The sequence below is a fragment of the Hypomesus nipponensis genome, chromosome 3 (genome assembly GCF_054491055.1).
Source record: "Hypomesus nipponensis isolate SF chromosome 3, ASM5449105v1, whole genome shotgun sequence".
NCBI classification, from domain to species: Eukaryota; Metazoa; Chordata; class Actinopteri; order Osmeriformes; family Osmeridae; genus Hypomesus; species Hypomesus nipponensis.
In genome coordinates this window covers 4714155-4740000 of record NC_140363.1, presented here as the reverse complement: position 1 = coordinate 4740000, position 25846 = coordinate 4714155, and the positions used below count along the sequence as shown (strand labels likewise).

At 44.2% G+C, this 25846-nt stretch overlaps 4 protein-coding genes across 10 annotated transcripts in view; all 4 read right to left on the bottom strand.

Annotated features, from left to right (window-relative positions):
• Positions 1-8524, bottom strand: part of pacs2 (phosphofurin acidic cluster sorting protein 2) — a 37947-nt gene extending 29423 nt beyond the window's left edge. For 6 of the 7 annotated variants that reach the window (XM_084684636.1, XM_084684639.1, XM_084684638.1 and 3 more), the window contains exon 1: positions 8176-8522. In XM_084684636.1, the coding sequence (XP_084540762.1) occupies positions 8176-8294 (119 nt within the window). In that variant the 5' untranslated portion in view covers positions 8295-8522. Of the gene's footprint in view, positions 1-8175 lie in introns of all 7 variants that reach the window. The other variant, XR_014735310.1, reaches the window with a different exon arrangement.
• Positions 8525-9023: 499 nt separating this feature from the next.
• srsf5a (serine and arginine rich splicing factor 5a) lies at positions 9024-14094 on the bottom strand. Its single transcript, XM_084684643.1, has 8 exons — positions 13947-14094; positions 13295-13425; positions 13106-13176; positions 12766-12918; positions 12232-12301; positions 10690-10763; positions 10493-10600; positions 9024-10390 (listed from the first exon to the last, which is right to left on the bottom strand). Exons 2-8 carry the CDS (start codon positions 13418-13420, stop codon positions 9925-9927), a joined length of 1068 nt encoding a protein of 355 aa, XP_084540769.1. The 5' UTR covers positions 13421-13425; positions 13947-14094; the 3' UTR covers positions 9024-9924.
• A 462-nt stretch (positions 14095-14556) lies between these two features.
• LOC146299451 (deubiquitinase DESI2) lies at positions 14557-20780 on the bottom strand. The gene is made up of 5 exons (XM_084683202.1): positions 19731-20780; positions 17332-17404; positions 16767-16860; positions 16399-16540; positions 14557-16232 (listed from the first exon to the last, which is right to left on the bottom strand). Exons 1-5 carry the CDS (start codon positions 19767-19769, stop codon positions 15996-15998), a joined length of 585 nt encoding a protein of 194 aa, XP_084539328.1. The 5' UTR covers positions 19770-20780; the 3' UTR covers positions 14557-15995.
• A 1392-nt stretch (positions 20781-22172) lies between these two features.
• On the bottom strand, positions 22173-25784 carry synj2bp (synaptojanin 2 binding protein). The gene is made up of 4 exons (XM_084684635.1): positions 25408-25784; positions 24295-24431; positions 24047-24142; positions 22173-23763 (listed from the first exon to the last, which is right to left on the bottom strand). Exons 1-4 carry the CDS (start codon positions 25469-25471, stop codon positions 23614-23616), a joined length of 447 nt encoding a protein of 148 aa, XP_084540761.1. The 5' UTR covers positions 25472-25784; the 3' UTR covers positions 22173-23613.
• Positions 25785-25846: the final 62 nt, after the last annotated feature.

Genomic DNA, 25846 nt, shown 5'->3' with positions numbered 1-25846 from the left:
CAACAGCCTCTCTAGGGAGGGGAGAGATAGAGAGACTACCGCTACAACAGCCTCTCTCTAGAGAGGGGAGAGATAAAGAGACTACAGCTACAACAGCCTCTCTCTAGAGAGGGGAGAGATAAAGAGACTACAGCTACAACAGCCTCTCTCTAGAGAGGAGAGACAGACAAACTCAAGCTACAGCAGCCTCTCTCGGACTCTACAGACACTGCCTGGAATGGGACTCTGTCCATCTGTCGGAGGAACAGCCTATGTCCTGATCAAAGTCCTCCGTTTCGCACACGGATGAGTCCTCCGTTTCACAGATGGATGAGCTCTCCTACTGTAGCCCCTCTGTCAACACTCAGCCGGGCGTTCTCTCCTGGCCGGACACGCTCTCTTGGGCACACACACACGACAAGCTTCTGGAAAAACAGCATCCGAGAGCGCAGCAGGCGAGGACTCTTTTACCACCTCTCCACGGGGCAGGTGGGGCCCCCGCGGATGGCCGGACAGGGAAGGGCAGGGCTGGAGGGTGAAACAGCAGAGTGGAGGGAAGGGGGAACATGCTCCTCCTAGCCTCAAATACCATCTCTTTGAATCCCTAATAATTACGGTCTATTAAAAATGCAAGGCTGAAGGTTCTGTGTGCTCCGGGTAACAGTGACCTAGAAATAATGAAAGCGTCTGTGATCGCTGGGATTTCTTCCTCAGGGATGGAAGAGTGAGAGTGTGTGTGAGCGTGTGTGCGTGTGTGTGAGAGAGAGAGAGAGTGAGTGAGGGAGGAGAAGGATGGGGAGTATTGAGTGAAGGTGGAGAGGGATGGAGGGGGTGTTATTCACATGTAGGGAGTTCCATCCCCATTTGAACGTGCAGTAGGCAGAGCAGTGACAGGGTTCTGTGAGATGAGGAGAGCACACTTCCAGCCATCCTTCAGCCTGGAAGAAGTGAGGGAATTTAAACCCTGGGGGTCACAGCAGAAACAAGAGACAGAGAGAGAGACAGAGAGAGAGAGAAAAAGAGCAAGAGACAGAGAGAGAGACAGAGAGAGAGACAGAGAGAGAGACAGAGAGAGAGACAGAGAGAGAGACAGAGAGAGAGAAAGAGCGAGAGACAGAAAGAGATAGAGAGAGAGAGAGACAGAGAGAGAGACAGAGAGAGAGACAGAGCGAGAGACAGAAAGAGATAGAGAGAGAGACAGAGAGAGAGACAGAAAGAGAGACAGAGCGAAAGACAAAGCGAGAGACAGAGAGAGAACTTGATGCAGAACTCTGCCGCACACGCCATGCCGCTCTATTGTGCTCTACCAAAACGTATGGCATGGCATTATAACAGTAGTGACATGGTCTGGCTGTGGCTCAGGGGTTAGAGAGGGTCGTCTGTTCATCGCAAGGTTGGCGGTTCGATCCCCGACTCCCAGGCCATGTGCCGAAGTATCCTTGAGCAAGACTCTGAACCCCAGGTTGCTCCCGATGGGCAGAGCGGCCCCTGGCACGGCAGCTCCGCCGCCGTCGGTATGTGCGAGTGTGAGTATGAATGGGTGAATGAGAGGCAACTTGTGAAGCACTTCGAAGGCCGCTAAGGTGGACAACGCGCTATATAAAGGCAGTCCATTTACCATTTACAAGGGAAGTCATTTGCATATCCTTCTGATGATGGAGGCAAGACGGAGACGTCACGGGCCTTTTGGAAAACAAACAAGTAAAATAAGCAGAGAGATATCCTTCAACTGAACTGTATCTTTCTGTCAATACGGGTGAGTGAGCTGGTGTTCTGGCAGTCTAGACTGAGCATGTAGGGTGAGAAGCACTCGGTCACCAACTGTACAACTTAGACAGAGCGCTGGGTGGATGGGCGGGGCTAAGAAGACACACCAAGCATGGTGCACTTGATCTAGCTATTGTCTACGCTCTGGACAGTCTCCTGGAAGCTGGACAGAGTGAGTTTTAAGTAAAACTGGCCTCAGAGCGGACAGTTACACTGTATCAATACATTTGATCGTCTTTTCCCTCGTTACAACGCCATCCAATACAATACATCCATCAGACTCCTTTTTGGACAATATAATTTCTCACAAATCTCAGATTCTAAATACTTACTTGCTTGTGAAGCCATTATAATGGATGCGTTGTCACACCCTTAACATAAGTAGGAACTCCAGAGGACAACCATTTTAGCACGTAAAAAAAAAGGCACATCCTAAAATCTTCCTAAATGACTCGTTCATGGGTAAATAGTGGGCCTGGATTGCCTCTCAGCAGTACCTAAATCTTTTAATACGCCCAGTCAGCTAAAACAGATATGGATTAAATTCAAACTCCAGTATGGAAGCCCTACGGACAATCTCTGCCTGCCACAGAATGATTTGATTACATAAACCGAGCGATCCAGGCATCATACAAAATGAACTGAAGACATTGTTGAAACCTAACCTCTAAGATCTCTTTCACATCCTATTCAAGACAAATTCTTTGTGTCTCCTCAACTGTTTCAGTTTATAAACAACTACCGCTGGTGTTGGTATCCAGGTAGATAAGATAGGATGTGACTGTTGGCCAGGTCTGTGATCTCTGGCTGACCAATCAGGATCTGCTTACAGCCAAGGTTTATCTCCCACTGCACACATCAGTCGCCAGTAACTTGAGATGGCAAATGTGTATGTGTGTTTAAGCGGAGTCTTTGTTCCAGAGATGGAATGGTGTAGGAGACTTTGTGGAATCAGTGTTTAAGAAATGGCAGGGTGTGTGTTGAATCGATGTTTATCAGACTGCAGGGTGTGTGTGTGCATGGGGTGGGTTTCTGTCTGCTGAATCATCGGTTATAAAGTATAGTATGTGTGTGTGTGTGTGTGTGTGTTTGTAATCAGTGTTTATCCATCCATCTGTCCAGGTGACCCTTCTGGGAGGGTTGGTATGGAAACAGCCTGAGTCATAACATGGCTCAGGACAAGAGTCCAAGCATCGCGCTGTGCAGCTTTGCTAATTAATACAATATGTTACTGTTAAACCCATTGCGTTTTTTCTCCTACCAGACGTTTTCTTGACTGACCTACATTTTTTCCTCTCTCATAAAGGGTTGGTGCAGACAGTCTGAGACTGGACTATCGTATCCATTCACCTCTCAAAACACAAATGTACCCTTTCCGTCATAAGACATAACATGGCCTGAACAAAGGGGGATCCAGACAATTTATATGATTTCTGTAAGACTGGTCTTTATTTTACAATAGTGAGAATAACTTCAGTCTAGGTTTAGGATTATCTAGGTGCAGGTCTAGAACCAAACCATGGACCAGAAAGTTATCATGACTTGTTAAATGGTCTGAGACTAACAAAAAACATTCCAGTCATCTCTGAAATACTCAAATGTGTGTCAGAGACCTCCACTCAGCCTTATCACAACCCCTACACAGCCAGGAATGACCTCCTACTGACGGACTGGTCTGCAGGACCAGCCTGGCCCAGTCTGCCCACGCCTGGCCAGGGGTGCGCAGAGTTCAGCCTCCCAGCGATACTGTTATGGAGGGGAACTAAGATAGTTTATGTCTCACTAACATTTCCACACATGTTAATGTTTAGACACAGAAAGAAACCATCACAGAGCTGGATGTTTTCACTGGACGACAAGACTGCATTAGGAAACAGCGCAAAAACACAGAGAGGAAAATGACAGAGTGGAAGATGTAGATAGCGTCCAAACAAAGAATGGGGACCGAACATCTGTTTGCTTGGATTTCCACTCCACACACGAAGGGTACACCTCTCAAAAACTAATCTCACCTCATTCTACTGTTTCCGGCCGTTAACCTAATTTCCAGCATTACCCAAAAAGTCCTGGAGGCTTTTATAAAGTAGAAACAGGCTTGCTTCCCAATGTGCTTAATCACACAGCTCTTTCATTCATTTCAACCACATTTGGGAACATGGTCACCCCCCTGCACTGCAATCATACAGAACACATTTACAGTAGCCTTTTTTGCGATTTTGAGGTTTTGTGATAATATAGAATTTGTTCAGGGAAGAAAATGTCTGCATTTTGCGATCGAAATGTAGAAAAGATGTTGTCCAACCCCCCCAGTTAGTGATAACTCACAGACACATTCAGCATGTGGCTGTTACAAATACACTGGCGTTGTGTTTTCAACTGCATGGCAGCCAGTCAAACCTGTCCAATCTAATCTTTGAAACCCTGTTAGTCACACAACTGTTGATGATTAGGCACAGAAAATAACAGCTTCCTCTTTCTCTTGACTTCATTTTATCTTGAATTGCTTGTGGCCCTGGCAGGACTAATCCTTCAGTGTTGACCTGATGAAGTTCCATAATTGCTTCAGGTTGAACAAGCACCCCTCGCCACATGATGCCATTAGTTGAAATGACTGTAAGTACAGTGGGTTCAAAGGGCTACATGGAACCTGGAAGGCAGTAAACTGCGGAAGAAAGGCTGGCAGAGTGTCTTCGCCTGGGTTCTCCCCTCCATGTCACCCAGCAGGAGACGCCGGGCCCAGCCCTGCTGAGCCTAGCCTGCTGTTGCTGTCCAGACTCGTGTTTCAGCAGTGCAGCGTTGAGTACTGCATCCACTGTTTGCTTTACGGCCGTGACTTTTGACAGGCCTTGTATGGGTCTAGCTGGGCCCATGCCAGAAGACAAACACAACTTGTAATCTATTACTGAGAATAGAGTTTACTCACAAAAGGGAGGGGGTATCTTCTCTCAGAAGCCATGAGGAGTATAAGGCTATACTGTGGAACCAACAAGTCCAGCAGGGGGTAATTAGAACGATAGGAGTGGTGATAAACGTGAAGAACCAGGTGTGTGTGTGTGTGGGGGGGGGGTGGTTGTGCATGGGAAAGTCAACCGACGGCACAATTGATCTGCCTGCAGTGTCACAAAGCCCTCCAAGAGAGAGAGAGAGAGAGAGAGAGAGAGAGAGAGAGAGAGAGAGAGAGAGAGAGAGAGAGAGAGAGAGAGAGAGAGAGAGAGAGAGAGAGAGAGAGAGAGAGAGAGAGAGAGAGAGAGAGAGAGAGGTGTCTGGCAGGCTGCTGCCCTTAGCCCACCCTGCCCTGCCTGTCCTCCTGGAAACGCTGTCTCAGCTGGGGGGGGGGGGGGGGGGGGAGTGGGGACGGTGCTGGAAAGCTTATCTCCAGTAAAGGCACACTCGTAATTCACAGACAATAGCACCACAGCAGTGCTGAAAAAAAAGGTGCCAGTTTACTTAACGCAATGACAAGGTTCCCTGATGGAACACGTCTTCAGAGCCCGAGCAGGGCCACGGGGCCTCCAGCAGGGACGGCCAACCACACCAAAGAACCCCTGGAACAATGCGAGTCGTTCTCTGCCACCTCGTTGGGCCTACTCTGCATTCCAGCAGTGCCAGCCTCCCAGGCAGACAGGGACAAAGCCCTGGCTGTTCCTCCGAGTCTCGGAGAGACGTCTCAGCGGCCCGGCCTGCAGAGCGCCCCAATATGACGGCCTGCTGGGCCCGGCTGCCTCCGCAGCGCCGAGCCGAGCCCTGCTCTGTCCCCAGGGCCGGCACGTCTCTGACAGCCCTCATGCCTGTGTGTCCTGACACTGGCCCACAGACACCCAGCAGATGCCCACTTCACAAATACCAAGGAGAGAGAGGCAGAGAGAGAGAGAGAGAGAGAGAGGCAGAGAGAGAGAGAGAGAGAGAGAGAGAGAGAGAGAGAGAGAGAGGCAGAGAGAGAGAGAGAGAGAGAGAGAGAGAGAGAGAGAGAGAGAGAGAGAGAGAGAGAGAGAGAGAGAGGCAGAGAGAGAGAGAAGCAGAGAAAGAGGCAGAGAAAGAGGCAGTGAAAGAGAGAGAAGCAGAGAGAGAGAGGCAGAGAAAGAGGCAGAAAAAGAGGCAGAGAGGCAGAGAGGCAGCGAGAGAGAGGCAGAGAAGCAGAGAGAGAGAGGCAGAGAGAGAGAGAAAGAGGCAAACCAAGCATGCAGGGCGCTTTACTACAGCCACACAGACATCAATCACTTTTCATAATGGCATCTGGTCTTCAAAGCTGGCGGGCAGCAAAATCACTTGTTTCTCTTCCAGAAGGGTTGCTGGCTTGTCTAGAAGAAGGCTACACTCCAGTAAACTAATCATAAACACCCGCCCACAGTCACAGGGGTTTTGCACCCTTCTCAGTGAAAAATCTCTATCTGGCGTTTAAGGGCTGCGGCTGCTAATTGTCTTCCCTGCATCGCTGGCAGGCACCTTCCCCTTGCGGCTCACCTGTGCAGGTGATTATGGAGGAGCCCTGAGGGGAAGTGCCTGTCCTGAGGTGACTCCAGGACACCTGAGTGGCATGCAGAAATAATAATACCTTGGGGGTTCAGAGATGTCAGAGGGAGGGAGAGAGAGAAAGAGAGAGAAAGACAGAGAGAGAGACAGAAAGAAATAGAAAGAGAGAGAGAGAGAGAGAGAGAGAGAAAGAAATAGAAGAGAGAGAGAGAGAGAGAGAGAGAGAGAAAGACAGAGAAAGACAGAGAAAGACAGAGAAAGACAGAGAAAGACAGAGAGAGAGACAGAAAGAAAGAGAAAGAGAAAGAGAGAGAGAGAGAGAGAGAGAGAGAGAGAGAGAGAGAGAGAGAGAGAGACCAAGGGTTAGAATGGAAGTGTGAGAAAGAGTGACAGCAAGCAAGGGGCAGAGGGACAGAGATAGGGGAGAGAGAAAAGAGAGAGATGTGAATAGGAAAATGAGGCGATGAAGGTGTGAAGGGTCGAGGGAGAAGACAGGCAAACACAGTAGAGCTGAAGTGGAAATGACTTTTGTGCTACAAAATGGAAACATGATTTATTTAAGGATCACTCATCACAACCACTAAATCCCAAAGCAATCTGAGTTTACATTGAGAAAACAAAGTAGGTAACAAAAAAGAATAGTCAAAAGCAAGTAAACAAAGTAATAACTAACAAAGGCCTCTTAGTGCTCTAAATGCCCCCCAATGAATACACTACATACTGGCCTAATCCAAAACCGGTTAATCCCGAGAGAGATGAACAATCCTGGCTGTGGTTATACCCTACTCAGAAGTTCCTAGCCAAGCTTGGTCAACAAATAACAAACAACGTCTGATTTCTGTTGACAAGTTCAGGAAGCTCCCGTTCTGAAACAGCACCAGCCACGCTGCGGTGACCAGGATTGTGCAAGCACTCCACAACATGGCCTTATCTTGAGGCTACCTTTCACTGAGGAGTAGTAAGCATTTATAAGTGACGTAGATCAATAAAGATCTACACCGATCGTCAAGATGACTGAGCGTGAGTGACAGTTCAGTTCCTAACGACTCTCAAATATAGCCGACCTTCAAAAACAAACATCAAGGCTACACTCGAGTCGTCTTTTAGCTGATTATTAAATAGTTGAGTTAAAAGCCTGGAGCAACAAAGTATGTTTCTAAGCTTTACATAACCTTCAGTCATTTGATCATATTAGAGTATTTATATGGCTACTGGTACAATAGTTTCTCATGATGTTGCCGCCCCTAATCAGTGTATGACACGACTTGCGGTTAAAGTGAGATGAACAGAAATGTCGTTTATCAGTCTGGAGCATGGACCTATCCCATGGCCTTGGTCCTGTATTCACAAGACAGAATTGACCTACTTCTGCTGCAGGCTTGGATCAAGCCGCAACTTAACGCATATTTTGAGCGTTAACGAATAGGCAACATTTCTTTCCTCACATTGTACGGCTGGTAAGGGGAGGACATTTTCCATCCTTCGAGATCAAATTAACATCGATCTAACCATTGCCGCGAATTACGGTTGGCGAATTCAATGAAAAAGAAGTCCATATGACAGGCCATTTATGATCGCAGATGGAAGCGCCCAACTGAAACGAGCTGGCAAACATGTAGCCTCAGCTGGCTCTGCGGGTGACGTGCCTGTCAGGAGATTGGGGCATTCCTCTGTTACCCCTCGCCATTCACTTAGTAGGCTACATTTTAGCTAGCTAGTCTCCAGAATAGTTTTTGTTAAATGGTTTGTCTTCGTCAGCGATAGCTGCTATAATTTCAAAAGATGCAAAGTGTATCCCACTTGAATGACACAGCAAATACCTATATTTAAAGGGAAGGTGTGTGTGTGTGTGTGGTGGTGATGTGGTGGTGGGGGGGTCTTGTTCCGACTCAGCTGCAGTTCTGCATGACATGTCTGTGATGTAGCTTCTAGATCCATGGTTCAACTTTAAGGTCTTACCTTGGGATGCAGCTCGGAGAAGATCCATCTATTTCCCAGGTAGCGAACAGGTTCATGGGCACGGGTCTATTGAGAGCCCCACTCCCGGGGAAACTCAGCCGGCCACTTCTCTCCGCCATGGTTCACGGTGGGAATGAGACTGGCACGAGGGTTTTAGGAGTAACTAAAAACAGTGTTTAAACTCCTAAGTCGAAACCGTGGTTCTTCAGACGATAATGTTTACGTAAGTGAAATGTGGAGGGCAGCGATCGGGTCTAAACGACGTGCACATTTCTCCGCGCTTGTTTTCAGTTCGGGATCCAGCGGCTCACTCTCCTCCTCCCTCTCCTGGGTAGAACTGCGGTAGACCCACTCTCACTATCACAGGAAATAGCGACGTCATTGTTGGCCGCGGCGTTTCATCCAACACTCTTTTGCTACTTCAGCTGGGACGGAGCCTACCTGCAAGTTTTGACTCTACCCCAACACCTTTAAATCTCTACCTGTCAGCAGGTCTTCAATTTCTTATAGAATGACAATCGCCTAGTGATTGGCAATTCTATGTTAAATATTTAGTTTCTGCGTTAGTTCGTGAATTAACAAAAAATGGCTGAAGTCAAGATGAGTAAGTAGTTAATCAAATTACTTTGGTCAAAACAGGTACAACCAATATACATATTCGGACCAAAAATAACGTCAAGTTATCTCTAGCAATGCTACCTGGTCAAGTATGCCATCGCGTGGTGTAAAAGAAAAACACGACCAGACCCCCGACTTGATTTAGTAAAAGATCAAGAGCATGAAGGTTATAACACCTGTTATATAACAAAGACCATGTAGCGTTTAATCACTAGCACACGTGAGACATGTTTGCAAGGACCGACTTTATTTGTAGCAAATCAATTCAGTTAAATTTAACAGACATTGCATCTTCCTGCCACAATAAACACATAGCAGTCATCAACCCGGTTTACTATCAGAACAGAACACAGGGCAGGATTTACATAAAGCCTCACAAAAGTGAAGTCAAATATCCTGAGCCATAGGTAAATAACTGATGTTAAACTCACAGCTGTTTACACACAAAAAAACGACTCCCACACTTAATGGCAGTTCAGGCAGACTTACTGACTATCCGCAAATTGACATTTAAGATTATTCCTCCTTGACAGGTGATTTGCAATATGGGAAAGATTACAGTAGAAGCACCCATTAAGATCATTTATGAGTGAATACTCACAGCATAATTGCCCCCCCAAAACCTAAAGCTTCAGAGGGAACCAAAAAAATCAGCTCAATTTACCTTGTTGGTAAACTCAGTCATCTGCATTTGCAGAGTGATGATAATCTGGGCAGTGAGGGTGGACCTAACGCTGATCTGATGACAATGCAGAGTGCTTGGGCTGTTCTTGAACTTTAATAACATTTGACAACACAAGCGGCAGGGGAGTAAGTACATACGCAAGAGGATCCAGAACACAAGTCTCATTGTCCCACAGTACATTGCATTAAAAAGGTTGAGGGGTTTCCAAAAGAAGGTATATCAATTACATAGCCAGAAAAGTACAAAAAAAAACAAAATCAAAAACATTCCAATTTAGGCATAAAACTAAACGCGGGCGCAATCAATTATTCTAAAATAAAGGACTTCCTGTCACATGGGTAACCCTCTCTCTCCCCCTTGGTTCCCTGTGACCCAGCCCTCAGACAGGCCTGCCACAATGCTCTAACAACGCTTCAGTCCAGACCACATAGCCGTGGAGGGCCTTCTCAGTGCTGGCTCTCAGCTGAGGGGGAGCGGGACTGTTTCCTCGGGGCCGGGGACCTGGAGTGGGACCTGGAGTTGGACCTGGGCCGGGCGGGGGACCTGGACCTGGGCCGGGCGGGGGACCTGGACCGAGCGGGGGACCTGGACCTGGCCTGGGCAGGGGACCTGGACCTGGCCTGGGCAGGGGACCTGGCGGGGGACCTGGACCTGGCAGGAGAGTGTGACTTGGGCCGGGCGGGGGACCTGGAGCGGGCAGGGGAGCGGGCCCGGACCGGGGTCCTGGACCTGGGGCGGGCGGGGGAGCGGGACAGGGAGCGGGAGGGGGAGCGAGGGGCGGCCTTGCCCCCTGAGGGCTTCTTCTCCGGGGTGCGGCTGGCCGAGCGCGAGCGGCTCCTGGAGCGGGACTTGGAGCGGGAGCGGGAGCGAGAACGGGAGTAGCTGCGGGACCGGGAACGGCTCCTGCTGCGGCTGGGGTTAAAGAACAGAGGGTGGGTTACTCATTTACAACACCACCAACCGATGTTGAAACAAAATAAGTAAGGTTAGCACGGTAAAGGTCATTGAACATACCTCCTCCTGCGATCCTCAAACAGCTTCAGCTTGCGTCCATTCAGGTCTGTCCCATCCAGCTTGGAAATGGCGTTCTTCATATCACTGTGGGAGGCGAACTCGACCACTCTAAGGATAAAAAGAAAGTTAGTTTGGAGTTTGCTTTCAGGATTACGTGTTGCTTTTTGAATGCAGATTAAAAGACTTGCGGGACGAACCCTTCGTTCTTGTTTGTTCTGTGGGCGTCCACAAAGGTGACCTCTCCGACTTTCCTCATCAGGTCTTTCAGGTCCTGTTCACAGAACGGACACGGAATAAGACGTTCGTAAAAAGGGCATATGCTTTAGAGTATTCTTGAAACCTGGGAGTTAAGGGAGGAAGCACTGAAGGCAACATTGACCCCTGTGGTGTGTATCTATACACATCTTTCACACAGTAAGGATAGCAGTGGTGTGGTATTGCCTCACTTCAGTACAGCGTGTAAACTAACACGCTGATCTGACTGATTCAGGGAGGTAGATAAGAGTCACCTTACCCAGAAGAAGAAAACCTAGAGAAATGCCATTAACTAGTTCCATTATATTTAGAATTTTGGGGGTGATTTATGGGGCAACTTCTTTGACTTAACACTTATGAGACACAGTAGTCAATCCTTATGAGTGTGGTGGCTTTTACTAGTCTAAAGCTAGTACTGATGTTCGATGTAGCGGTTGTAGGTGGAGTTATATATAAATAATGTGAATAAGTGACTATGAATCTATGCAGTTTTGTTTTATTTGCCCTGGACTCTACAGAAACCAATCTAGTACTGGGTAAGGGCTTAAGAGGGCTACAAGAACCAGTAACACTTATTATTCCCCCCGTCAGAACCGTAAGTGTGTCAACTCCCTTCCTCCCAACCCTTAACAAACCCAATCACAGGAGTTGTATGCTACTTACCATTCCATACCCAGGAAGATATTAGCAAAGAGCCACTTGTCCAAATAGCAAATCGGAACCAATGCAGTGTTAAGCCCTTGAGAAACGACCTCAGCCTGGACTCGGAATCCGGCCTCCACAAGTAAAGGACCACCAGAGACCAAGTGGGGGAGGGAGATGGTGTGTGCGCCCAACTCAACACCCCCCGCTCCGTCAGCAACAGAAAAACACCCAAACGGGAGAGTGTAGGGAACGTGGCTTTGAGGGGGATTACAGCAGTCGGGGATGCCAGACCACAGAACCTCCAGACTGTGGCTACGACCCTCCTAAGGCTATCCTGCGCTAGACCACTTTCACCCGCTACGGGGCCCAGCCAAGATTTAGACCAGCGGCAACTGCGTGTAAGGAGAGGCACCAAATGGAGACTATTCAGAATACAACCAGTAGAGGGTGCTATGCACATCAGAGACCACCAGGGAGGCTGTGCATGCAACTCCACTTAAGGAAACCAGATAATAGCTGTTAAAAAAAAAAAGGTTTAACATGTGTTGTTAGATTAGTTAGTTCTCTTTTTTTATATTGTGCTTGTTCTGAAAGAGACAAAATGGTCGTAAAAAATATATAAAAACAGTTGACTTCTGTATACTTTATAAAAAGACGGTGGTCTTGCTATAAAATTTCACTAGTGAGGATAGTTGTACCTGTGAAGTCCTCATTAAAATACAAAAAAAAAATAATGAAAAAATATATATAAAATTGTGATTCACATAAACAGTTAAAGAAAATATAAGATACATTAAAGTGAATAAAAAGACAACAAGGGAAAAGGGTCAACTGCTCACCTGCCAGCTAATTCTGGAAGACAGATTTTCCACAATGAGTCTGTGTTCAGTCCGCACAGGGGGGCCATACCTGCAGGGGAAGACCAGCCTGGAGTTTCATAAATGTTGAAAGGACTAGATCGACAACCTCAGTTAACACCTTTAGAAACGTGTCCTGATCCGTGTTCTATTAAGAATGTTTTTGGCATACAACAAACAGAGCTGGAAAAAACCTGAATTTGAACCACATTGAACTTGAACCATCAACTAACACAACCAGGAAACCTGGACATGGATCCAGAACAAAGACCCTCAGACAAATGTCTACACAGTGGCAATGATTAAAGCAGTGGTCTTCAACCTTGGTTCTCAGGGTCCACTGTCATAGCATATCATAAGAGATTCATAGCAACCCATTCATTCGAATCTAGTGTGACGGCACAGGGACACATCTAAGACATACAGGAAAGCAGAACCTCCAGAGGACTAGGGTTGAAGGATTGTGGGTTTATCACATTCCAAGAGTTGAGTTCATCACCCGATTCGGTACAGTACCTGGAGCCACTGCTGCGAGACTGGCGAGAGTTGCTGAAGCGCGGGGAGAAGCGTCCCCCTCCTCCTCCGCCACCACCACCATCTCGTCCACCTCCACCCATCCCAGCGCCACCTCCCCTGCCCTTCCTGGAGCGGGCATGCTCAATGGTCACCCTAGAGACAGGGTTTGAGAAGGGGGGGGGGGGGTATAGCACACACCACAAGTAAAGATGTGTTTTTGGCACATGTTGCATTGCATAGCTTTTGTTGGTGTAATTTTATTTTAATGAACTACAATGTCAGTTGAATGAACGGTTTCGTTCATCATAGGAAAAGCATTTGAGAACGTATGAAATCTTACCTTTCACTACAGAGTTCTTTGCCATTTAACTCGTATACTGCATCATCTGCATCTCTATGGTCATCAAACTCCTAAAGAAACGATTGCCAACATGAGGTGGAGACGATACAAACATGTTGTAAATATTATACTAAGTCGGAGTTAGCACATTTTACCTGTGTGAACTAACTACCCACAACAGATACTTACCACAAAGCCAAATCCATTTTTCAAATTAATTTCTCGGATCCGTCCGTATCCTTTGAAAAACTTCTCTACGTCTCTTTCTCGGGCATGGGGGCTCAAACGACCAATGAATAAACGACACCCGCTCATGGTAACTGAAACAGAGGGTTAACGGTTAGCTCGAGTTACAAGGTTAGCTTGGCTAACAAAGCTAGCTAGTGAGTTAGCTAGTCTAGCAAGCTTGGGTAAGGCTACACCAATTTTGCCATGCTGGATTGCTCTCCGGTGCTAGCCATTTATAGCTAATAGCTAGATGGCTGCCGTTAGCAACGCATTATTGTGTCCGACGTTACGCAGTAAACGAACAACTAAACTACACTAAAAACATGAATTACAGACCTAGTAAGATATTACTAAGCGATGCACCGCTTAAAAGTTGCTTGCAATCTGCCATAACATCGAAAGAAGCAGCAAGATATTAGACGGGCAACTTGGCAACGAGCTTGCACTAGCTATTAGCGTTAGTAGCTACTGTACTACCGCCATGCAGACCAGCTATGCTAGCTAGCAATGGATTTAAGCCACAGGAATATCCTCAGCTAAGCAATATTTTTATAAATTGAACTTCTTCTTCCAAGAAACAGTCAATAAAGATATTTGTGACGTTAAAGCTCACCTTTATCTTCGGCGTTTTCTTTGCTTCTATTTGGACGTTCGTCACCTTCCTCTGTGAGTCAAAATGGCGAGAAGTTCGAGCCACCAGGATATGCTGAAACTGGGGGATGGGGTAACTTCTATGCAAATCTATGCCAAAGAAACCGGGTTGCCATGTTCGTCAGCAAAAACAAGTTTTTCAACTCAATGGGGTTTACTATGCACAAAATGAAACAGAAAATGGGGAATTGCCAGATCCAGATGAGAGTTTTACCTAATCTAATACATGACCTACAAGAGCTAGCACATGCATTTACATTATTAACTTTTCATGGTGAACAGAATAGATCAAACCTATACAGGTTTTAAACTGAAAAACTTGCCCCACTTTATTTACTACACTACTCTACTAAGTTAACAAGGTTGAATAGTTAGCCTAAACTTGAACTAAACCTTTCATCATATAAGCCCTACTATGTGTATTCGTAAGTCGTCTGTCTGAATATAAAGCCTCTTTAAGAAAACAGTAGAATCCCTCTGTATCCATGTGTGTGGTCAGAAATTTACTTTGGAGGATGGATGTTTGACCAAAATTGCAAAACAATTTACACAAACTCAGGGACAATATATATTGTCATTATTTAATCTATTTCCATTCTTAAAATTGTGTCATTGTCAGTTAGGAAAAGGACAATCAATCAAGGTTAAAGTTGACAGTAAAATAGAAAAATGATCATATCTTTTTTTCTCTCGTAGAAAGTGCCAAAAATGGTGAGTGTGGAATACTGATCTCTTACACAATCCATCTTAACTCGAAACTAAAACAAAAATAATCCTAAAACAAAATACTCCCAAAGAAATTACAACTGTAAGGTGCTGCACAAATAAAAAAATAAAGATTATTTCAAAATATAAATATATAACAAATTATATAAAATAAAATTCATCCACCTCCATTTCCTGTCTAGGTGATCAATGCTAATGAGACCTGTGTAACAGGCACAGGTCATGTGACTTCTTTCCTGAGAGGGGGATGGGTATGCCACCTGACAAATGCACTTAATGGAGGACAACAATAGGAAGATCTCATGAGAAGGACATTGACAGACATGTAATGCGGAGGGCTCAAATCCAAGCTGAATGTACAAGAGCTAATGAAATATTGTGTATTGTAACATTATGTAACCATAATGTCTTTTGTTCTGAAAAATATCAAGAAACATAAACCAAGTTTGATTGTAAACCAAGATGGTCTCCCAAAAAGTCAATCATGTTTGAGAGCTAACACTAGTTAATGATAACCCCCTTCCTTCCCCCACAAAAGTATTTGCTTCAGGGAGCTTACTGGTAAATTGAATACATAAAGACATGGAAGTAATATTTTTTCCCCTCAAGACATTATCTGGATTACCAGTCTCTTTTTTTATCAGTTTCTACGGTTCTCCAAATTCATTAATAGGCCCTATGTCTAAATGCAAACACAGTCATGTATTTCTGATAACGTTGTTGTTTTTCCATAGGTAAGTGTTTGTTAATACTAGCGGCACAAATGGCCAAAACCTTGAAGTCACAGTACACTTTATCCTTTTTAAAACCTCCATTATATCCAAATGGCAGCCAAGAATCATATTTGAACATTTCTAAAACATTATTTACCACATGACATTTTTCAGAACAGAAATTTCTGCTGATCTGTTTCTTAATCTGTCTATTCTACAGAAGCAGCACTGGAAGGAGGGTAAAGGTCAAGGCTGAAGAAGGCATAAATGTTTCTGGAAAAGACAAATGCTATAAACTTCAGACCTTCATAGCTGTGGTCAGTCTGAGTCATGCTTCTCTATTTCGAACTTGGTCGGAGCTTGTCCATTGTATAATCTGTTTCCCAAGGGATATAAACAAGTGACCAATGGTTTTGAAGTCTCAGCTCCACAAGAGGGTGGGGAGGGATTCCTCTCTCACCACCTCTTCTCTCTGAGGGCGTTTGAGGTCAGGTGGTTCTTCAGACCTACTGAGGCCACAGTCGCCCCAGTAAAGGTGGCGTTGTCCAGAGGTCAGGAGCGTTTGTGGCCCTTCACACCCGTGTGTGGCGACAGCTGTGGGAGGAGCCTGAGGTGGCGCCCGCGGCGGAAGGCGGGTCCTCGTCACTGGACTCTGCATGCTCCTCCTTGTGGAGCCCCATGCTGATGTGGCTCTGCAGAGCGGCAGGGGTCAGCCACTCCTTAGGCAGGCAGGTCTGCAGGAAGGGGATGCAGGAGCTGAAGTACGCCAACCGGTTTACCCAGCGAGGGATCTCCCGCCCACACAGCAGCTGAAAACGGGTTCAGAGGAATAGCAATGGAGAGAAGAGATTATATAATGGCACTGAGTAAATAATGTTGATAAATGTTTGTTTTTTACTTTAAAATACTTTTTAACTTCTATACGGTTTTTGTGAGTAAACAAACATACACTAAATATAGTATTGTTATACTCACTTCAGACAGTGAGGAGGAAAAGTGGTTGCAGTTCTTGTGCATGAGATGGTAGGCGTTGCCTTTGAACTCTTTGCCTAGTTCCTCCATGATTTTGTCTATGTCCTCCTCTGTAAAGTCTGTTGTGCCCAAAGCAATGGCCTCCCTGTGGACAAGATGAGTCTCTGTCACTCTAAACTACATACTCCAATCAAATACTAGCTCCATAATGTTCTCAGAACACAATAAGATGCTAGATTTTGTATTTTGGTATTCATTGAAGACACATCATTTACATAAAACAAGACACAGGATTCCAATGGTTTCTGATTAAAACAGTACTTGCTTCTATCATCCTGAACTATGTGTGTGCTGTAAAACAGAGTAGGTACTTGAATTTGAAGGTCTCTCCTAATTCAGTGGCGTTTCCAGGGTTGATTTCAAAGATGCCACTGAAAGGGTATGGATGACCTCCATATGCAAATTCTGCAACCAAAACAAGCCAGAACAAATATGCAGGTAATAGGACATGCACATTATACCACCCCTTAGTATATATATAGTTAAATATATACTTCTCATTAGGCTGCTTACACTATCTGTCTATCTTTTTTATCCATCCATCTATCTATCTATAACAAGCCTTGCAATTCCAAATGTCTTGTGTGTACAGAAAGTAGGACAGAAACCTGCCTCCATACTGCTCTCTCTCCTCACATGATGAGTCAATGATGACTCAGCCTGGAGGGAGAGCCGACATTGTGAAGGGGAAAAGTCGGAATATCCTCCATCTTTCATTTTTTCTTTCCTTTTTTTTTTACCATCCTTTTTTTTTTTACCATCAAAAGAATCAAAGAATGACGTCCAGCAATGTCATGAGTCTAGACTGTGGGTGAGGCACTCACTTCGAGTAACTCTTGTCTATGGTTTCAGATGTAGAAAAGCCTTTCAACTTACCTCTGCCATAAATCTCTATGCCCGAGTGGAAGACTCCAATACCCAGATTGGATGTGTACTCATTGATCCAGTACTGGATATAGATAGAGACAAAAAGTGGAGGGGGTGGGGAAAGAGAGGGAGGGAAAACACAAAGCATTTTACATCAGTTTTTAAGTATGACGCTAACACATTTGCGCATCAAGATTGGTTGTAGTGCAATAAATCAGAATTGGTAAAGATTAGATTTCCCTAATGTATGGCCAGTGTAATGGATACCATGTATCTTTCTCAGTTCCCAGTCAAACAAAAGGAAGGTGCTCTCTCCATTACAGGATATTGATGTAACGAAGGACAGAGATAGTAAGTCTCCAGATATAAATCACCCCAACTCCCATTTGGTTGACACAAAACAGGCGAGAGGTCGAGCAGACCAGGGTATCAAATCTCACCTCATAAATATGACATATGAACAATCACTATCCTCTCCATTTCAACTCCATTTACTCTGTAGCTGGGTATGCCTACTTGACTACTAGGGACCTGTTCTTAGAAGCAACTGAATAAACAGAAGAAAAAATCATTTAGACAAGTGCTATCCTGCCCACCCCCAAACAACCACCCCTGAGAGGTCCCATATCCTTGCAGACAAGTCCCGGGAGAGACTGGGTTAAAAGCCAGCCAGCTGCACCTCTGTGCACATACACATATTAATAATGGAGAATGCTTCCTGTCTGTAGGATAATATGTTGTGTCAAATGCACATACACTACATGAAAGCCATTCAAGTTCTCTACCAGGGCTTTCACCTTTCAGGCTGGGATGTTCATGTTTAGTGTGTGGTCTGCTGAAACTGCTGATGCCCGCATCTGTACGCGTAATCTTTCACTGAAGCCAAAACAGATAGAAGTAACTGAGATCGACTGTTAGATAATCAAACGGAAATCAGAGTAAACACTAGTGTCCAATTACGCGTTTTTACAGAGAATATCAGTCTCATGTCAGGAAATATGTGACTCGTTCCACCCTTCCTTCCCCTCTCAGTCATATATAGTCTTCCCTGTAGAGCTGTAATGATGTGTGACGCCTCCAGCAACTCCCCCAGTCATAACCATATTCTGCTGTCCAAGCAGAACTGCATACCTCAACGCTCATCTTACAGGCTTGGCATTTTTTCAGGAATCAACTCAACATTTTTCTTCACACCCTGTACGTATAGCTAAAACACTGGCTAGGATTCCTTCTACCACTTCCGGGCTTTTCCAACATTGTAAGTCTTCTATGGAGGAGCTTTTACAGCAAGAGACTGTTCCAGACCAGTCCCCATGATCATTTCCTCTGGGGTCGCACCCTTACCCAGCAGCCCTTGCATGACCTGCTAAGACCCACCACAACAGAGCCACACTGGAATTTAGTCATGCGTTTCAGCAGCTGTCACATTCGGCTTCACTTGGGTCCTCATGTGTCAGGGGAGGTCTTGGCATATCACAGGGGAGCAGAGGTGCCAAAACAAACACACCTGGCTGATTTAGCTTTAAAATGTGTGTGTGTGCAAGAAAGAGTGAGTGAGAAGAGAGTGAGTGAGAGGGAGAGAATAAAGAGAGAAGTGACAATGTCATTGTTTAACCATTGTTGGTGTTTACCAAAATGTTTCATGGACATTTTTACTTGTTCTATCAATGTACAACGAATGACCTGTACAATGTATTTATTTACTTTTCTCTAAGCTGGGTTGATGATGAACTGACCCATGACAGTATTTGAGTCCGGTTATATAAGTACTCTGCGATAAATGAAACAGTAACAGCCTAAAACAAATAAAAACTCTTAATTTAAAATAATTGGTTCTGCTGTTGCCCCAGTGCCATTAATAGTGTTAACATTCACAGTGAGGGGTGAAGACTGGGTGCTGCTGTTCCATGGGTTCGATGGTCAGGGAGTGGACCAACAGAGAGCCCTTGTGTCGTGTGCTGCTTGTGTCTGAATCATGTGGGGCCCACTGTAGGCACAGTGACACTTGTCACAGAGGGAGGCCCCTGTCTCACCATGGATAATACACAACGGTCTCCTCACAGGCGTACAGTAGCCAACTTGTACATTTACATAGTAAAGCATGATAATACAAGTGTAGGCCTACTCTTTCTGAACACTGACTGTACTTCCCTGCCAATTCTCCTGGGGGGTCATAAATCTTGGGTTTGGCAACTCTACCTTAACTCACACACCTGGATCGTGTGTCCGTTGTCATGGCAACAGAGAGGAAGTGCGCAAAGAGTGATAGTGCTGGGCTAAATCGAAAGCTGATGTCTGCTGTAAAGTTCATGCAAAGTCTAAAACACAAACATTTGCAAGATCCACTACAAAGTATTTGTAATGTTAATCACGTAGATAATGATGTTGGCAGAGTAATGATTCCTTACCATATCATAAACATTAAGGATGACAGGTTCATTGGCCATGGTTTAATCCTGAGATGAGAGGCAACGTCCAACTCTCGACTTTATTGCTCTATGGATTGCAGCACCACAATGACCACTGACCACAAGACGGGCTTACAAGGATGTTTTCAGATGGAGCACGCGGGTGAAGTAGAGCAGGAAGGCAATGTGTTATTCACCCCCAGTAGAAATAAATCCAGTAGGTTTTTGGAGGATGACTGGATAAGAAATCCAAAAGCGCATGGATATTGAGGTAGAAACGGTATCAAATACGAAGGATGTGAGATATCAAAAGTCCGTTCACTTTTTTGGGGTGCTTCATCAAAACACATGCACATAGCCTAGGCTACTACAAGCTCCAGTTGTGCAGCAAAGAACAGTCAAAGGTAGAACTGTTGAACTCGGCCCTGTACATCCCAGCGCAAGAAAAGAAACCAGACAAAACCTATTTGTTAGTTTCAATAGGCGACTAAATAAGCATAAAAACAAACATGCAAATAAATCATGTTATCACGTTATCCAACATGTTCATAAATGCACATTTCTGCCAGACGTTTAGACGGATGTTGTAAAGTGTTCGAATCCTCAGCGGAAAATCATCCACGGAATCACTTAATGGGCGGCTACTAACGACGATTAGGCGAAGAATCTGTTAGCGATGTTACATGTAGCATCCTAAGCAGACCACGATAAAGCTTTATGTTCCAGAAATGATGTGAGATTCACTTTTAGGCATTCCAAATGTGATTTAAATTCAAGTAGCGACGCAAGTATAGAGGATGCTGGTGCCATGGTTGTCGGTGGTGCAGTCCGGTTCGCGAGCATCAGCTGATGTGCAGCTCTCACCAAGAGCATCGAATCTGTAGTGTCTATGCTGATCAGAAAAAGCGTCCTTCCGCCTGTAATTCCGTTCAATAGTTTCTCTACAATCAAATACTGGTTTAGTTGGAAAAAATAGCTCCTCATAAGAATGAGGATGACATCACTTGGAGTCCTATCGCAAGAGGAAAGTCCAGCGCACGGGGCACGAGCTCAATGAGTGAGGGTATGATTACATCATTGCTGCTTTTCTTCTTCCAAGCGTCCTCTACCAATTGATGGACATATGAGGGGAGTGGGGGTGGGGGCATGCATGTTAGTAAACAGTCCATCATCCGTCATAATAATCCACGTATTCTGTGTAATTATGTTGATGAAACACCAACGGATATCTGTGTTTCCACGCTTATGTTACGCTTTGACTGTAGTAAGCTACAATCAGTTATAACAGATGTGTGTTTGTGTGTGTACAAATCCAAGAATCATCTGGAAAAGGTACAATACAGAAATGACCCTTTAGGGTTCAAAACAGCCACCAATGCAGCTAAAAGACATGGAAAGCTACAGTTCAAAGTGCAAAGTTTAACTTTGAATCATAAAGGCCTTTAGAACAATATAAATCCTAAATTTTATGAATGATATGAGCTATGGTGTTACTATTGTTGCACTGTCCTATCAGCATCATTGTGTAAATCTGTAGTAGAGATAATGCTGTTGCAGTGTAAAAGTAGACATACAAATGAAACACTGTTGAAACTTTTAGTTATTGTTTATCTGCAGTATTCTTTATTTGTACATTACTTTGTATAAAAGCATCTGCTAAATGTGTTGTTTATATTATTGGTAGAATTTTGAGAAAGAAAAAGCAGTGATACAGATAGTATAACCTTAGATGTGGTTTATTGATTGATTTTATGATATGTAAACTGGTTCAAATCAAGTTTAATACAATTTGTTTTCATGGCAAAGGGTATGCAATCAATCAATGACATTCAACATGGCCAAATACAGTAATGGCTTTTAGCCTAGGCTATTTGTGAGACAAATAAGAAGTGTTTTAAGGTGGGACAAATGATTGAAGCGTATTGTTGGGAGTAACTCATGTTTGTTCATCCATGTCACCATGTTTCTCATAACTTTGATACCGTCCAACACATGTGCATAGTCCATATCCTCAGTGTTCACTGGCTTATCACAAGTCAGTATGGTGAAGATTTCAAGTTTCAGAAATAAACAATTTTAAAAAATGACAGCTGCTATCACAGCCCACATATGAAACAATGATATACATCTCAATCAGAGGTTGTTTGAAGATTCTTGGAATATGAAGTAAACCTGGGATAACACCTGGTATAAATATTTTACAAATATCCTTTCAAACTGATTACTTTTATGGCCCCAGTTTGCACACAGTGCTACAAGGACATGATCACAGCAGAGTTTGTATTTGTGTGGGCGACTGCTATATCCACACTAGCGGTCATTCATTTACTCCAATTTAGGGGCACTGTTACGCATGCTGTATTAGGACAGAGAAATTGGGTGGGTGGAGAGATAATTCATTCAAGCTTATCAGTGCAAACATGGTAATATTCTGTATCTGTGTACAAATAGCATGTTCTCATTTATTTATACACAACATTCATACTAAAGCAATTACATTTAGCATATACTAGAGTTGTATGACTTATCACACAAAACTAAAATATAATTGGCATGTTTAAGTGTTTCTGATCTGTCATCTTCGCATTAGTAGGACAAGCAATTACTTTACAGTATTAACTTCATGCATATCAGCAGAATAACACAATATTTACAAAACACCCTTCCATACAATGAAAGTTGTAGTTAAAGACAGAGATGCCAAAGACTGACTATAAAGAAACCAGTGAGCCCTCTTTCCATTAGTTTATGGCAATTAACCTACAGATTAATTTGTGGGCAGAACTGGCCTGTATCAAAGAAACATTGCTCAGCTGAATGGCAAAAAAAAAAAAAAAAACACTGACATTTGGTAAAAGATCTTACCATTTTGCTCACCTTATCAAACTGAGTAGCTGGTTTCCCTTTCGTTATTACAATGATCATGATAATGCCATCGACTGCACAGGATTGGGAGAAATACCCTGGGTATCTCTATCAAGGTATGACACCAGCATCTATGTGAACCTTTCTTTTTACATTACATACACAGGGTATTGCCATGCTACAAGCACAGTTGCACCAATAACAATCTGAAGCAAATGCTAGACACGGTGGTGTCTCAAGTCTCCCAGCTGTCTCCATTACCACAATTTAAAGGGTTGGCTTAATCGCACAATATCCCTGATTGAACGAGATCAACATCCACACAGTCAAAATGGCTGGTTCACACCATTATAATCCAACCACCACATTATGTCTCACCTCACACATCGGCCACCCTGGCATTATTTGGTTTCCTTATGAAGAGGCTGTTGTGACAAACAGGAACAAAAACAAAACACAAAAGAAACACATACTATGCAACTGTACACAGCAACAAAATACAGTGTATGTTGACGTTGCCCTTTTTCTTTTCGAAATGTTGCCCGTTTTTACAGATCTGGGTCCTGATGATAAAGGTTCCTTTGAGTCACACAAGAACGCCTTTCACCTTCCATGCACAGGAAGTGTGGGTGTGTCAGGCTTAAGGCCGTAGTACTGCTGCAGAGAAGAACTGATCAGCCTTCGAGGGAGCACAGGCATTCAGTATGTCCAGCACAGTCTGAGCCACTCAGGTCATCTCAGCAGGGGGAATGTAATATGTACATCTCCTTTTCTTCCACACAATGTCAGTTATCATACAATTTAGGTCATCTCTATGGCAAGAGCAACATTTTGCATATGGGTTAAGCAGCTACGATCGTCTCGAATTACTTTTAACACAAAGACACTCATCAGCGATATGAACATCTGTAACTCCAAAAACATTGCTGACGTTTACATCGATTTGTTTTTGTGTGGTTTTTTTGGCCTTCAGCAAAATGTTATGTCCCAGAGATTGCTCTTTGAAAGATAATGTTAGTTAGTGTCTTTTAAGCAGGGGCTGGAAACGCATGTACAGCACGGCCAAGATGGCGGCTACCCCCAGGGTAGCCACTAGCAGCCCCAGGGACGACACAGGAGATTCACCATCCGGCTTGGAGCTGGAGGGACCATTCATAGGCATGGGCAGCTGCCGAGAGAGAAAAATAAACATATAACCTCACCCCCAACTAGAGCATGCATCTTGGCATAATACTTCAAGTTTATTTGCTATTTATAACAAGTACAGTTACATTGGAACTCTCGGTTCTGCTCCTCTTGAATGGTCCATTGTGGACTAACCTAAACTCTATGGTTCTAAATCTTAATTTCTACATACAAAACTCCAATATGAGTCAATTTAATTCATCACAGTATGATATGGAGGCTGGAATGGTCCCAGAGCAGGCAGTGGTGCCTGGGGTCTGACTCACTCTCTGCTGGATACGAAGCTGAACATCCTCCCCTGCAGACCGGAAAAGCTCCACTGCTGCATTGTGGGACAGATTCTCCAGCTTGTGTCCATTAATCTAGATAAACAAAAATGTTTTAATGCCATATAGTCATATTTAACTAGCAAAAACAAAAAACATGAAAACGACACGACTGATAAGCATCTGATATGATAAACAGTCTTTTCTACCCTGCCCCTTCCTTCGCTCTGAACAAAGTCCATCTTTACCGCCAAGATTTTGTCTCCTTCCTGCAGTCTTCCGTCCAGTGCTGCTGCCCCATCCTCTTTTATTTTGGCTACATATATCCCACTGTCATTCATTACATACTGCTGGTCCAGACCACCAACTATGTTGAAACCTAGGCCTGGGGATACAATGGAGGCAAAGGACTGTGAATGAGTTCAGCCTTTAAGGAAGAAAAAAAACATGGAGGATAATTCATGAGTACCAAAGGAAAACAAGAAACAAAGAAGAGAAACAGAAATAACGTTTATTTCAAAATCTAATACACATTGGAGACCCATACACACGGGAGGGCAAAGGAACGGCTGATTAGTTAGAATGCATTTATCTTGGCTCTGGAGGGCAAAGTTCAATAAGAATTGGGCCACTCAAGCACAAGGTATTCGATTGTGAACCTCTTGTCTGGTAACGTTTCAACATCAGTTCCCATAAAACATTACATAATGAACCAGGTTTGAAGATTACAATCCATTTCTGTGACGGAACTTGAGTGACTGTATGTCAATGTACAAATATAGCTAGCATATTGCAAAACGTAACGGGACGAATGCTTAAGTTTATTCGTACAATTCCAGGGTTCGAAGGATGAGACATTTTCCCATGGCCAGAAATGTGTAACATATCTGTTCTCCACGAGCCAAGTACTGTTTGGTCTGCGAGCCAGCGTGCATCGACATAACAGTTTAAGTTAGGAGTCAGAAGCAGATACTGTAACACGCTGAAACTTGTAAAGGTCAGTGTATCTCGGAAGAAGTTCAAGTTGGCCTAATGAATGAGTCTACCTGTTAGCAAGCTAGCTAGCTACAGTAAGAGCTAATAGCCGGCACAACTTTTGTTGCGTCGCATTTATAAGGATACAGTGCAATAGAATTGAGTTCCCAGAATATGCCAATGTCTTAATCAACCCACCAAGCTTGCAATTGTCAACGACGTAGCCTAGTTACTTGCTAGCTAAATACTCTCAGCTAGCTACGTAGTTAGCTGGCTAATTAGCTAGAAAACCAGCAACGCAAGTAATCTTGGCAAGCCAGCAAGCTAGTTGGCTTGGCTAGCTAACCATTTTTGACAACCAGTGAAAGTGGGGTTTTCAAACTCACCAGCTGGTCCCCTTTTCAATTTTATATCCAACACTTTAGAAGCAGAATACATTGATCCATTCATGGTGTCAAGATCCCGGGCAATGAGAAGAAACTGTGATTTGGACAGCTAGCTAACAGTTTCATCTGAAGGTGAACTCATGCAAGACTTCTGTCTGCTGCCACCTCCAAAAGATTTACTCTTTTGAATTTACTTATCGACGAGTTTCTGCCCTCTGGTGATGGTGTACACACATTGCATTTGCTTCTTAACCTTTGATTAATCCATTAGATCGATGTAACATTGAAACATAAGGCTACTTTCTGATATAACGGGAAAACATACTTGTGATCCATATTACGTTTTTATTATTAGAGATTTATTATTAAAGTCCCCACCATTATGACTAGGCAGCTGTAGTAGGCAATAATTTGCCTTAAATAATCTAAGTAAACGTAT